Source organism: Macrotis lagotis, chromosome 3, assembly GCF_037893015.1.
Source record: "Macrotis lagotis isolate mMagLag1 chromosome 3, bilby.v1.9.chrom.fasta, whole genome shotgun sequence".
In the NCBI taxonomy this organism is placed as follows: Eukaryota; Metazoa; Chordata; class Mammalia; order Peramelemorphia; family Peramelidae; genus Macrotis; species Macrotis lagotis.
The window spans coordinates 26059151-26073916 of NC_133660.1; the positions used below are offsets into that span (position 1 = coordinate 26059151).

The 14766-nt window shown below is 39.1% G+C and overlaps 1 protein-coding gene across 3 annotated transcripts in view; it reads right to left on the minus strand.

Annotated features, from left to right (window-relative positions):
* Nucleotides 1–14766, minus strand: part of NUDT6 (nudix hydrolase 6) — a 57628-nt gene that overhangs the window by 37721 nt on the left and 5141 nt on the right. For all 3 annotated transcript variants that reach the window (XM_074228360.1, XM_074228362.1, XM_074228361.1), the window contains exon 3: nt 2722–2777. In XM_074228360.1, coding sequence (XP_074084461.1) covers nt 2722–2777 — 56 coding nt within the window. The remainder of the gene's footprint in view (nt 1–2721; nt 2778–14766) is intronic.

The following is a 14766-nucleotide window of genomic DNA, read 5'->3' on the forward strand; positions in this document are numbered from 1 at the left end:
CATATTCCTTAGGCTTCAAAAATGCCTGTTGACTTAAAGGAGTCCCTCCATGTTGTCACTGATCCTTTCCTTATAGTTCCTTTAGGTAGTCAACTGATGTCATGCCTTCCAATATACTAAGAGCTTGTCTATGTTTTACTATCTTGGCTAAAAAATAATCAAAAAACATTTTGTCATATGTCTTGCTAAGGCTAAGTGACAAACACTAGGGGATACAAGACAGTCCTTGCCCTCAGGGAGCTTACAGTCTACTGGAGGAGACAATAAGCAAACAAATATGTCAAATATGCTAGATTCAGGATAAAGGGGAAATCATTAAAAGAGGGGAAGCACTAGAAAGGTTTCCTGTAGAAGATGAGATTTTAGTTGGGGCTCTGAACAAACAAGATAGACAAAGGACACACTGGGAGTAGTCTCAGAGAAAAAGAGCCAAAGCTAAGCTTCTAAATGGTAGAGAAGATTCAAGCCTGCCTTAATAGAAAGTTGTCTTATCAAAGAAATCTTTATTCTTGATATTACAACTATGTGACCCTTGAGACAGATAAAACCTCTCCAAGACCATATGATACCTCTGTATAAATGAGAGCAAATAATTATACTTTTCTATATGAATGTCTAACTCTACTCTTAGTACATCCCAAATCAAACTCAGTTTCCTCTTTCTATCATCCCTGTTTCTGTCAGTGGAACGGCCAAGATCTCAGAGAAGCAGGCTCATGGCCCAGGAGTTTTTCTAACTATACTGGAATATGTCCTAAATCTCCCCTGTGAGTCTTGAAAACAATTCTGCTTTTTCACCATAATTGGTGATAGTAATGATGTTGATTATTATGAGGAAGTCAGGAAGGCTTACAGCAACAAATACTGATGGCGGGATAACAATCTTACAAGCCCACAGATAGTACACTGGTGATTCAAAAACCTGTAGTTTCTTCTATCTGAAGAATAATTAAGGCAGAATTCAGTAGATGGTGACTCTACGCACCCCCCCCCCCCCCCACCAAATTCATTCTCTTGTGGCCAACCTTTTGGTGCGGAGCTTATTTTGAACTTGGCTAGCCTGATCCTCAAATAAATCACAACATCTATCACCAGGTTTGCCCTGGTTTTGTAAGGCCTGCCACAATTTCCGTTGCGTTGGTATAGCCTTTAATAGTCAAGTATATGTCTTGGAACTGCACTTCAGTGAAAATAAAATCAAACAAATCTTAAAATCTTTCCCAGTAAATAGGTAATCTCATATGGTAAATGTTGTTTAGCTCTTTATTAGTGAAAAAAGTTTGTCTTAGAACCTGTATTTGGCCAGCTTCAGAAGTCCCCTTTAGAAACAATGGATATTGTTACTGTATCTTGTATGAGGAAATAGAATCTTGGTGAGGTCAGATTGGAGTGAATTGTGTTATGGCTGGGAGACATATGTGAATCACAGAAAGAAAAGTCTAAGAGACCTTTGCTGAGAGTTTAAGTGTCTAACTTATTATCCTAGAGATAATTTTGTGGTTAGTAGTGGTATTGCTCCTTGGAAGAGATGAATCATACTGCTATTTGGAGAGCTATATGGACTTATCCTTTCTAGCATCATCTATAGCCTGAAAGAGACTGTATACCTCTTGGTATACAGCCCTGTCTAGTGAAAGGGAAAAATGGGGAAAGACAGGCTTTGCAGAGAACCAGTTGGACAAAACAGACTCCTTGGATAGATGAGGAAAGACTACATGGATGCTATAACTAGAAATTGAAAAGGAGAAATTCTTCAAAGCCCTTGAAAAAAATCTGAAGATTTTGGCACTTGCACATTACATATTCTCTAACTTAGGCACAACACTTTCTCAGCACCCAATTGGCAATGTGCTAAGAGAATTTATCATTACTTCCACAGCTTGAAAGGAGCAGAGAACTTTTCCTGGCACCAGAGACATAGGCTCACAAGGGAAGCAGAATGCAGGGGAGTGATTTGGCTTAGTTAGAGAAGTCTGGTGGATTGTTTTCCATAGAGATTGAAGATGTAAAGTCTTGTTATGAATTGTCCTCCCAGGGCACAAATGTCCCTCTTCACCTTCCTCTCTGTTAGATTTCTATAAGTATGTGTCCATTTCTTTCCCAGAACATTCTGAATTCTTGGGAGAGTATGACCCAGGTTTATTCATGGATTATGTACTTTGATCATTCCTCTTCTTCTGTTGAATAACTGTTATTCCTGCTTTTGACTTACCATTTCATAAAGGTTTCCTCTTTGAGTCAATGGTATCATTATGACAGATTTTGTGTCTATGGGAAGCAGCAGTTAGGGCTTAGGAGCGACAAGGTGAATGACTCTAAGAACAACAGCTATGTGGTGACCACTTTGGGAATACCACTGTTATGTGCCAATGTAGAAGCACGTGGGATGAGACCCTAGTCCTGAGGAAAGTTGGGGATCAGTGCCTTGGGGGCTACATATGGACCTATTTATTTACATTATTGTTTCCCTTCTTAGAAAACAAATTCCTAGAAGGAAGAACTTTTTTCTCTTTATCCCTCGCCCATTTTTCCTTTCAGAACTTAGGGCAGGTCTTTGCACAAAAGAAGCATTTAATTAGTTACTGATTGACTGACCTTTTAAAATGTCTCCTGTGATTTGTGGACAATGGTATTTTATCAACATAAAGATAGAAGACTTATTTTTTTGTTCCCCTAGTATAATCTGAACATACAAAATTTATTTATAACAAAATCACTTACTTTATTTCGATCTTGTACAACTAGTACTTTTCCAGTGTCTTCATCAAATACAGCACCTGTTAGAAGGAAAGCATAGGTGAAGGAAAATTAATTAGATTCATCAAGTTTTACCAAACTCTAATCATTCTTCAAGATCTAGCTCAAAGCCCACCTTCAAGCATTCTCATATGATCATGTCAATCTTTCTTCCTTTCTCTCTCTCCCTCCCTCCCTTTATTCCTTCCTTCTTTCTCTCCTCTCCCTTCCATTTGTCTATCTCTGTTTCCCCTCACCCCCATTCTCTGAGCTCCTCCAGCATTCTTCTTGTACCTCTCATGTTCCTTATACCATGGTAATCTCTGAGCGTGCTTTCCCTATAGTAGATCGAAAGTTTCTGAAGAGCAAAGAAAACATCTTATCGATCTCATATCCCCTAGAGTATACTGAAGACTTGTTCTAGACAGGGTCATCTCCAACCAATCCAATGAATTAGGCTTAGAATTAGAACCCAGTGAAGATTACCCATTGTGTCTTCCCCATGAAGGTTAGTCTAGTTTTTCCATAGAAGGTATTCAAAGATATACTTGAGATTTACTAGTCCAGGGGATTATTCCTGTCAGTGCTGTAGGGGCAAAGACCTTCAGTGCTTTGGAGAAATGAACCAGTTATAGCCAGTGGAAAGGCTGCTCATCTGAATTCATGCAGGCTCCTTTGGGAATCTTGTATTTTCACTGGTAATACCCTACAACATGGAATTTTCTTTTTTTCATCTCCATCTCCTGCTTTCTTCAAATCTCAGCTAAAACCCTACTTTGCACAAGAAGCCTTTCCTTGCCCCCCTTAGCAAGGGTGCGTGCCTTCTAATTAATTATGTTCAATTCATCCTCTGCATTACTTTTTTTTGGGGGGAGGAAGTATTGAGAAATTGAAATTCCCAAAATAATTTGTTTTTCCTATAACATTTTATTTAAATGTCATAAACAATGAGTATACATATTATTTTTTGTTGCTGTTCATTTTTTCCAATTTACTTTATTTTTCCAATTACATGCAAAGATAGTTTTCAACATTCACCTTTTTGAAAGCATTTAAGTTCCACATTTTCCTACCTCCCTTCCCATGGCAGAGAGCAATCTGACATGTCCAATATTTCCAGATTAGTCATGTTATAAAAGAAGAATCAAACTAAAGGGGCAACAAAACCTTAAGAAAGAAAGGAAAAAGCTTCTTTCATGCTTTTTCTTCTCATCCTCTAGATTTGTTTGCACATAGTTGTTTGAGTCACCAGGAAGCATCATGGTGCACAGAGTACTGGGCCTAGAGTCAGGAAGACTCACCTTTCTGAGTTCAAATCCAGCCTCAGACACTAGCAGGGTGACCCTGAGCAAGTCCCTTTACCCTGTTTGCCTCAATTTCCTCATCTATAAAATGAAACTGAACAATCACTCAACAACAATAACCTGTGGTTGTTTATGTATTGTCTCTCTCATTAGACTATAAGCTCCTTGAGGGCAGGCACTGTCTTCTGTTATTTGCTGTATCCTCAGTGCCTAGATGAGTGTCTGGCACCTAGTAGGTGATTAACAAATACTTACTATCAGACTGACTCATTTTAATCTGGGATTGGCTCTTGTCTGGCCTGGCCCACAATACTCATGGACCGTAAAATTCAATAAAAGCAAATAGACTCACAATAGGATAAAAATGCGACTTACTAAAAACAGATGCTGTTCTCTGCATTTGCTCAAGATATGCCTTTACCACACATAATAAAACTCAAGGCTGGGGTGGTGCCATGCATTGGCAGAATAAAGGAGGACAGTAAGGAGTCACCCTACCTGGGCTCTGGATCTAGGATTGTTAGACTATATGTTCCTTCCCCTTCCTAAAGTATCACTGACTCCACAAAAAAGACTCTCGGAGGTGGGACAATGAACACTAATATCAGAAATTTGACAATGAAGGTGATGTTAAAGATCATTTAACAATACCAACAATACCAAGGGAGAAGGAAAAAAGGGAAGATCCACATTATCATAAAAATGGCCCCTTGATCAGATATACTTGTGCAGTGTGGCCCATAAAGAAGACAGGGCATGCTTTTGTAAGAGCTTTGATGATGGATGCCGCCATACCTAGCATTGTAATATCATATCCTGAATACTTATTAATTGTATTAAGGGCCAACCTCTTGCCCCGAAATGGGAGAAAAGGAATATAATTAATTTGCCAGTTGCTTCCAGAAGCAGGTCAAGAATTAGATGGAATCATTCTATACTGATTTTCAGAGGCATGAGGAGCATTATTGAATAGATATTTCTCTATACAGAGTTAAGGGGATCATATGATCATATATCCACCACAATACAGCCTCAAGACCACCAAGCCCAGATCGGTGTTAGGCCAAGTCACCAATCTCTTTCATTCTTGTAAAGGCATCAACTTGTCTATTCAGTTTAGGAGACAGTGTCTCTGATATCTCTGATGGTCAGCAAAATGCCTTACAAACAGTCCTATAGGATGGAGGGCAACAGAAAATTCTTGGAGTCAGGAAGATTCAATTTAAATCTGACCTCAGATACTTAGCTGTTCACTGCCACCCCCACTCCCCAAATCACAGCCAAGCTGTTCTAAAAACCTACTGACAGTTCTCAAATACCCCACCCCACCTTCTCTCCTCTGTCATCCCCCTAATCCTGGTGCAGGCCGTCATCACCTCACAATGGGGTTACTGCAATAGCTTTGGGGGGGGGGTGAGGTGGGAAGGGGAGGTTTACTTGCCTCAAGTCTCTCCCTACATCAGTCCATCCTCCAACCAATAAAATGATTCTTTAAATTAAGGTCTGATCATGTAACCCCTCTGCTCAAATTAATCCCAGTGGTTCCCTATCACCTTCATGAGCAAATAAAAAGTACTATTTGACATACCAAAGTTCTTGATCACCTAGCCTCCCCACCCCAATTCTGCCCTTTTTGAGTCTTCCTACATCCAGGAATACTGGTCTCCTAGCTGTTCCACTAACAAGATTCTCCAACTCTCCCAATTCTAGGTCTTTCCCTCGACTGTCCCCCTTGCCTGGGGTACTCTCCCTTCTCTGCTCAAACTACTGATTTCTCTGACTTCTTAAGTCTCAAACAAAATCTCATCTACAGGAAACCATCCCTAATTCCACCTGTCCTCTTTTAGTAGTTTCCTGTGTTTAGCTTGTTTCGATATATTTGTTTGTATGTTGTCTTCCTTCTTAGATTATAAACTCCTTAAGAGCAGGGATTTCTTTTACTGTTTTTGTATTCCCAAGAGTTTAGCACAATACATATTGTAGGCACTTAATAAATGTTGACTGAATGAATAAATGGTACTAGGGAAGAAGAAAATAAGATAAAGATGCCATCTTGGAGCAGCCTGTAATTTTAGAGAAGTAATGAATGCCCCTGTTTGCCCCTGACTTCACATAACATCTGTATTTTATAAGGTGCTTAATGTGGAATATTATAGAATCTGATATTTGGACTCTACAGATCAATCAATAAACGTTTACTAAGGACTCATGATGTGCCAGCTGTTCTAAAAGCTGGGGACCCTCAAAGACTACCCTTAAGAAATTTATGTTCTAATGAAATGTGTTGTAAATAATATTGCTGTCTACAAGGTAATACACAGGCTTAGAAGGTAGGACCTGAACTGAGTCTTGATGGAAGCCAGGGATTCAAAAAGGAGGAGATAAGCTAGAACAAGGTTGAGGAATAGTCAGTTCAAAGGCATCAAGGTGGAAGATAGAGTGAAAAGGACCTTGGCCAACCAGACCCCAAAAGGAATGTTTCAAATGAGATAAAATAGATGCTTTGCAAACTTTAAAGAGTCGTAGACACATCAGTTATGTTTAACAATAAGAATAACAAAACCACATTTTGATATAACAGTAACAAAAAGAACAACAAATCAACACACAATGTTGGAATGTTTAGAAATGGATCCCTCTTTGGAATTATGCTAAAAAAACGATCAGGATGTCCAAACTCTCTGACCTAAACACCTCCCTGTTGGCATATTCTTGAAGAGACTAATGACAAAAAGAAAGGTCTCATTTACAGCAAAAGGTCATTGGGAGTACTTTTTGAGACAGTAAAGAATCAGAAAGAAAGGTAGTACCCATCGATCTATCGAGGAATGGTGAATCAGGTTATGACATATGAATATAATAGAATCTTTCTGCATTTTCAGAAATAATCACTATGAAGAATTCAGAGGAGACCAAGAAGGTTCATGTGCACTGATACAAAGTGAAGTCTGCACAACAGGAAAACAATGACTACAACAATGTAAATAAAAAGAACAGCAAACAAGTGAATGGGATGCAATTACAATGACCAAGCTTGGTGTTGCAGCCAGGACTTGAACACAGTTCTCACCTGATTCCAAGGCCAGTACTGTGAAGTATTTCTTTTAAAGACAACCTGGTTTGCACTATTAATTTTTAAAACCATCAAGCAATCAGATTGTGTGCTGTCAGAAAACATGCTTTCCATTTTATTTGGTTTTGCACCGAAGTCTTGTCCTGGAGGAAACAATATACTAAAATGGAGATAAAGTCAGTAATCTAGGTAGAGGGTCAAATTTATAGTTCATTACTCCAAGTATTTATTGTCCTTGGGGAAAATCAGGTCTCATGCAATCAAAATGTGAGCTCCCCCTGGTGGACATGACTTGAAAGTTCATGAACTGCTTTCGAGTCACCATTTTCTAGTCAAAAGTCAAGGGCTTCCAAAGACTTACTTAGATGGGGGGGAAATTACAGCTTTGTTTTCACTAACTATAATTGAAATTTAGTATTTCCTTCAGCTATTTAAAAACATTATTGTGAAAAGGAGTCTGCAGCCTTCACCAGATTGCCAAAGGGGTCCAAGAGAAAAACAGATTAGTTATTTCTGGGCCAGATAATCTCTGCTTTCCTTTCAAGTTCTTAATTTACAATTCTATGATCTCAAATGTCTTCAGAGTCTCAGTGCAGTTTTAAGCACTTAACTTGAGCAAACACTTTAAAAGCTTTCCTTAGCTGGGTGTTACATTCTCAGAGGTAGAAGTCTTAAGGTTAAAGATCTTGGAATTAAGAGTTGGGTTGGCTTACCATACCCTGTATTTAGGCAGAAAAGCCAGGTCCTTAGATACCCCATAGCAGAAGAGATGACAAACCACTGTTCCTTGTTGTTGTGCAGCCATGTCCAACTCTTTTGTAGACTGTAAAAGGTTAGACCCTTTCATTCTCTACTCTCTTTAAAGAGTTTCAAAGTCTGTTCAGGTTCCCATTCATTGTTTTCATGACAGGATCTATCCATTTCATCTTCTGCCCTCCTCTTTTCCTTCTGTCTTCCATCTTTCCCAGCAGGAGGGTCTTTCCTAATGAATCCTGTCTTCTCATTATTATGGCCAAAGTATTTAAGCTTCAGTTTCTGTATTTGTCCTTCCAGTGAAGAGCCTGAATAAATTTCTTAAGTATTGACTGATTAGATCTTGTTGCCCCAGGGACTCTCAAAAGTCTTCACAATTTAAGACCGTCATTTTAGATTGGGCTTAAACATGAAATAGTAAAAGTCAAGATTGTTCACTGTTCGGTGATCAGTGTGCATTGGGTGGAAATAGTCCCTTGCACCAGGTTCTTCTATGATGGCTGTACTGAAAAGGTTGGCACCTAGGCAGATTTCATAGGGCATCACCATCCAGGGAAGCCTAGATTCTCTGGGGTCCATGTCAGTCTAATAAGTTTTTACTGAGCACTCATTGTATCTACAGGAGACCATGCTGGGCATTATGTGGGAAGCAAAGACGCACCAATGGCTTAATGAGATCATACATAAACACACATTCATAGAGATTTTTAATAACACTATACAAAACATGGCAAGAACCAAGCTAATAAGATCCAAAAGGCTTGGCCCCAGGGATGTGACGATCAATGTTTTAACAACTGGCTTTCTGGGAGTAGATTACACATTTTAAAGTTTAATTTGTATTATTAATATTTTCTGCATCATTTTATTGTTTAAACAATCAAGAAAATATATCAAGTCCTGACTTAAAGTGTTTGCTGATTTCTGGGGACAAATGCTCTCAGTGAAAATGAACAATCTGCTCTCTTTGGCCTGTTTGAGAAGGATCCAGGTCTGTTCTGGCCTAAGGAAGGAGCCCACAGACTGACAGAGTCAGGGATTGGTTAATGGAAAGGTCTGTAGGGCACAGGTCAAGTGTAGGGGGTTCTTGACCTGGGGTCATGGGGAGACTTCAGGGAGTCTATACATTTGAATAGGGGAAAAGAAATCTTTATTTCAATATAATTGTTTTCCTTTATAATCCTATGTGTTTTTATATATTTGAAGCTATGATTGTTAAAGGGTAAAGAGGCCTCACCATCTCCTGGAGTGGTCCATGATCAAAATAGTGAAGAAACCTTGATCTAGTCAATCCCTCTTATTTTACAGAGAACGAAACTGAGGTTAGGAGAGGATAGTGGTCTTTCTCAAGCTAATACAGGTAGTAGAAAAACTGGGATTTGGACAGGGGCAGTGTTTCATAGCAGAGAGAGAGAGTGTGTTGTCCTTGCAGCCAGGAAGACTGATCTAACCCAGCTGGACAACTCATTTAAATCAAGCTATCAGTTATAAAAAAGATGCTGACTTGCACTAATGGGTGGGATGGTGTTTCCTTACATGGAAGAGTCCACCAATGAAATCTCGGATCTTATCTATTTTTCTTTCTGCAGCACCACAGAAGAATGAAGTAGGGTTTCAAAGTATGTGAATGAACCCCAGTGAGAACAAATTTATTCTGCATGAGGCCGCACTGATCTCTTTGGGAGGAGGGAAGGATGTTTGGGCAAATGCTATGTGGAAGTTGTTAGAGTATCATTATTGTAATTATGAAATTATACTTTCACAAATGAAGTAACCAAGTTGAGATTCTGAAGATGATTGTGATGTCAACAAAGGCAGTGAAGGCAGAATAATTAAGTTAATTCTATGATTTGGTGCTTGAAACTAGAGTAAATTACTCAATTGGGGCCCACTCTTGGATAACAAGCACCTTCCTTATTCTGAGGATTGACTGGTCTGCTTTAAGGGTCCAACAGAAATAATATGAGGTGTAAAGATACACGCTAGCTTGTGGCTTATGTAATAAGTCTCCTTGCCTGTGATTTTAAGTGCTAAAGGGGTTCAAGAGAGATATGACACTTTTGGTTAGTGTGGTTAGGCAGGAAGAAACTTCCATGGAGGAACCTGGACATTATTGTTCATTTGGGGTTTTCTTGGCAAAGATACTATAGTGGATTTGCTATTTCTTCTCCAGCTCATTTGAGAGATTAGAAAAGTGAGGCAAACAGGATTAAGTGACTTGCCCAAGGTCATCTAACTAGTAAGTGTCTGAGATTGGATTTGAACTCACACCTTCCAGATTCCAGGACCAGGGCTCTGTCCACTGTACTAACCTGCCTTTGGACTGTGGGGAATGCTCAAAATGTCATGCTAAGAAAATCTGACTTTCTCTTGTAGATTAGAGGGAATTAGTAAAGGGTAGGTGCAGAAGAGTAATATGGTCAAAGAAAAGCAGCAGAAATGAAGCAGAATCTGAGCTTGGTATAAGACAGTGAAGGAAGGAGGGACCACAGGTTAGGAAACCAGTGGAACAGTTATTGCAATACTCCTGGTAAAGAAACTCTATTTTTTACAGTGGTGTTGGATTCTTTGTGACCCCATTTGGGATTTTCTTTTCAAAGGATACTGCAATGGTTTCCTATTTTCTTCTCATTTTACAGAGGAGGAAAGTGGGATCAATAGGGTTAAGTAGGGAGGGAATGAGAAATGAAGAAAAATAGACAAAGTTAATAATCACATTTAAGAAGCATGGGAAATGAAGGAGTCACAGATGACTTTGATGTTTTAAGCCTGGGAAACAACAGTCATCATAAGAAAAAGGGTCATTGAGGAAAAAGGGGAGGACTGGATCATAGGGTTTCTCAATCCCACTTAACAAGGTCCTTTCAAATGGTACTTAACATTACATAATAAGGCAACAACAGTCAATGTATTGGTACTGATCCAATAATGACGTGTCCATTCCCCTCTAGGTGGAGTTGGAAGATGTCCATGAGATAACTAGTAATCCCATTCCCCAAGGAGTGTGCTGGTGACACCACCCAAACCCTCACACACATAACAGACCTGGATACAATCAATTCATCCAGGCTAGTCATAGTTACAGGGCAAAATGATGTTTGTCCTTCATTCTTGTAGAAAACCATGATATCAGGGAGGTGATACCATGACCTTGGAGTCAGGGGGACAGGAGTTCTAATCCAGCTTCAGACACTTAACTCTGGTTGTGTGACTTTGGGCAAGTCACTTAACCAGACTGCCTCACATCAAGAGCCATCCCTAGTTGTCCTGGTTCTTATCTGACCAGTGGACCCCAGATAACTTTTGAGGAGAAACTGAGGCTGGTGACTTAGCACAACCCCCCTCACTCAAATCCAATTCATGTACTTGTCATAGCATCACCTCCCTGATGTTGTGGTCTTCTTAGAAAATTAAGGACAAACTTTTAAAAAAATTAGTTAAAATTAGTTAAAGTCCTTATGGACTAAGATATGGATCTAGAAGGAATCTCAAAGGTCAGCTAACCCTAACCCTTCTTTTTACAAATAAGGAAACTGAGGCCTACAGAATGTCATAGCTTGTCCAAGGTCACACAGGTAGTAAGTGCTTGAAGTCAGATTTGAAGTAAGGAAGATGAATCTTCCTGACTCCAGGTCCAACACACTAACCACTTTTCCACCTAGCCGCTCAATGATCTAGCTCAAAATTTGTTGAAAGTGAACAATTCTCCTCAGAGATACTGGATCGCTATGAAGTGAGTCAGTGCTAAGACATTTTTTTAAAAACATCAATAAAACACTTCAAAATACAATGAAAGAGGGAAAAAGAATTCAATCAGAACTCTGCTATAGTACATATGGAACATTCATCCTGGGCTACTTACCTCCCCAAGGTCCTTGGTTTGTATATTGAATTCCCAGAAGAATGACTACCCTCATAAACTGCAAAGGATTCTCTAGGGTTTCACACTTTCAAAACTATAGCTCATAGGCCCCCACTGATGAGCTTCTCTTTAATGGACAATTAGAAGACATAACTAGTTCAAAGCAAGAGCTTTTACTAAGGATGGCAATAATTAGAACATATTGGCTCAAAAAAACACAAAGCATCAGAGGGAAGAGTGAACCTCAACTTAGATGATAACTAGGACCCAAGTAGTGTGAATAATGAAACCTGGAAAATGATTATAGTTATGACGATAGTTCAAAGTTATAATTAGGGAAAATATGGTCATCAGCTCTAGACCAATGGAAATATGAAGGGTGAATCCGAATAATGAGACCACCTCAAAGAATTCATCATTCCCACTTAATTATGACTTGTACATTGACTCTCCAGAGCACATTCTGGGAACACATGTGATTAAGTCAATTTATGCTGGATTATAGCTTCCTGATACTTTTTTTTGCTCTGTGTCCTCACATTGCTGCACCCTAGATGAAGTATCTGTACTGGAGGGGTCATTCACTCAGGCTCCCTGGATACTCAACTACCAACTGCCAAGGGTAGTTTTCTTTTGGATTAGTGGTGGGTTCTCTTCTTTGCTTTCAGAGGTCACAGTCCTTGAAGTTTCTCCCTATTATGAATGCTATTAACTGTTCACATCTCAAATTCTTTGTTTGGTGCTCAGGGGTGACATGCTTGTTTTGCCAGTTATCAGATGATAGCCAGTCTTTCACTTTGCTCATTGGCAGGTTCCTTTCAAATTTCAATGTGGAGAATTTCTTAAAGAGATAACAGAATATGGACATTTTTGTACTTTATTAACATATTAAGACCTAGTTTCTTCTCATCCCCAAATTTATGATAGTAGGCATTAGGCAAATAGACATGCTATAAAACGTTCATACTACCACTGGTTTTGGTGTTTGCAATGGCCTGTTGTAGTCCAAGATGTGAAAGGAAAAAGAAAATCAAACTTTTTTTCTTAGATGGAAACACTTGTCTCAATAAGACTTTTTTTTGTTTGTTTTAGGTTTTGCAAGGCAAATGGGGTTAAGTGGCTTGCCCAAGGCCACACAGCTAGGTAATTATTAAGTGTCTGAGACTGGATTTGAATCCAGGTACTCCTGACTACAAGGACAGTGCTTTATCCACTATGCCACCTAGCCACCCCTCAATAAGACTTCTAATAGTAATGGGCATTGACTGAAGTCACTTTCAGGGTCATACCTCGTGAATGACTCAGGCCGGATTTGAAGTCATGAAGATGAATCTTCTTGAGTTCAGGCCTAGTATTCTATGCATCATGGCACCATCTAGATGGCTATCATTTCTGAGTGTAACTGGTTAATAGGAATAAATGATATTTGTGATTTAACTGAGAGAAGGAGCTTGTGGATGAGGAAATTACCCTACCCATACAGGTCACCACTTTCTCTGAAACTTCTATTTTTAGAGACTTGCTTAGAATTGTGGGGAAAGCAAAAGATTTACCCAGGGTGAGTGGCAAAAATTGTCTCCTTCAAATCAAGAATACCTGGGTAAAAATCCTGCTTCAGTTGCCTAATACCTGTGTCATCTTGAACAAGTCACTTTCCTTCCCTAGAGACCTCAGTTTCCTCAACTGTAAATTATAATATTGGACTAGCTTACCTTTTAAGGTCCATTTTAGCTCTAAATCTGTGATCCTATCCTCTCTCCACTAATACTGTTTCTGATTTCTTCATAAATTAGATAGTCTTGGAAATTTGGGAGATTGAAAAAGATGGCAAACCTCTCTCTTGTTAGTTATGTGCCTTTATCAGGCCATCCCTAAAAATCTCAGTTTGGTGCAATAATATAATACACATTTGTTGAAATAGCTGGGACTAAAATCACTTATAAAGAGAGGGCCAAAGGTGGTTTTCTATGCCTTCTGAACAATTTTAAAAGTTGCAAGCTTATATAAATATCTAAATTAACTCTAAAGGACATGTGAATAAAGATGCTACTTGTATCTAGAAAAAGAACTGATAAATAGAAGCATGTATAAAATAATTTTACATATATGTATATATAATACATAGATTATCTAATGGTAGTCATCTTTAGGGTGGGGTAAGGAAAAAGGAAATTTACATGATAATTGTTGCAAATTTGCAAGAAATAGAAAGCTGTGCAGAGAAGATCTGTAGTTTTGTATAGACTTCTTTTTTTAGTTATGGACATGCTTATTTTATTGCATGTATTAAATATAAAAGAAATTTTAAAAATGAACACTGCCCGCTCATCTTCCTTGAATGAATGAACTGTAAACCCAGGAAATCACATGTCCAGCCCATATCTGATTGAAAGCTACATATTTGAAGGAGGCAGGTTTCCTATGGGAAGAATGATCAATCTTATCCTTTGCCTCCATGCTGCTCCTTGGTGGCACAGGAAACAAACAGAATGCTCCTGGTAAGTAGAACACAAAAGGATGCACATGATATGCTTCCCTTGTACCATTTTGCCCCCTTTTTAGATATCACCTGAGTCTAGGGAGAAAAGATTTTTGTTCTGCTAGGAAGGAAGAACTTCTCCAAGGGATTGGGACACAATACATTGCTGCTGGTCCTTACAGTGGGCATGGTATCCCCAGATGGAGGATGTGAAGGCTGTTTTTTGAACAGGATGACTCTACTCAGAGGCTCCTGTAACTGGAAGGACCCCAGGGCCCAATTAGTCCAACCCAATCATTTTACAGATAAGGAAACTGAGGCTGAGAGAGGATAACCCACGGTCATACAACTAGTGTCTGAGTTAGGATTATTATTATTTAGGTTTCCTTGACTTTGTATCCAGTATTCCATCCACTGTACCATGAAGCTATTTGTGCCAGAGATACTGCCTGCCCATCCCACACCTCTCTGAGCACATTGCTGAATCTTTTAGGAATACTCTCATTGAAGATGCAAGCATTCTCCTACCAGCCATATAAGAAGTACAATGCAGCAATGT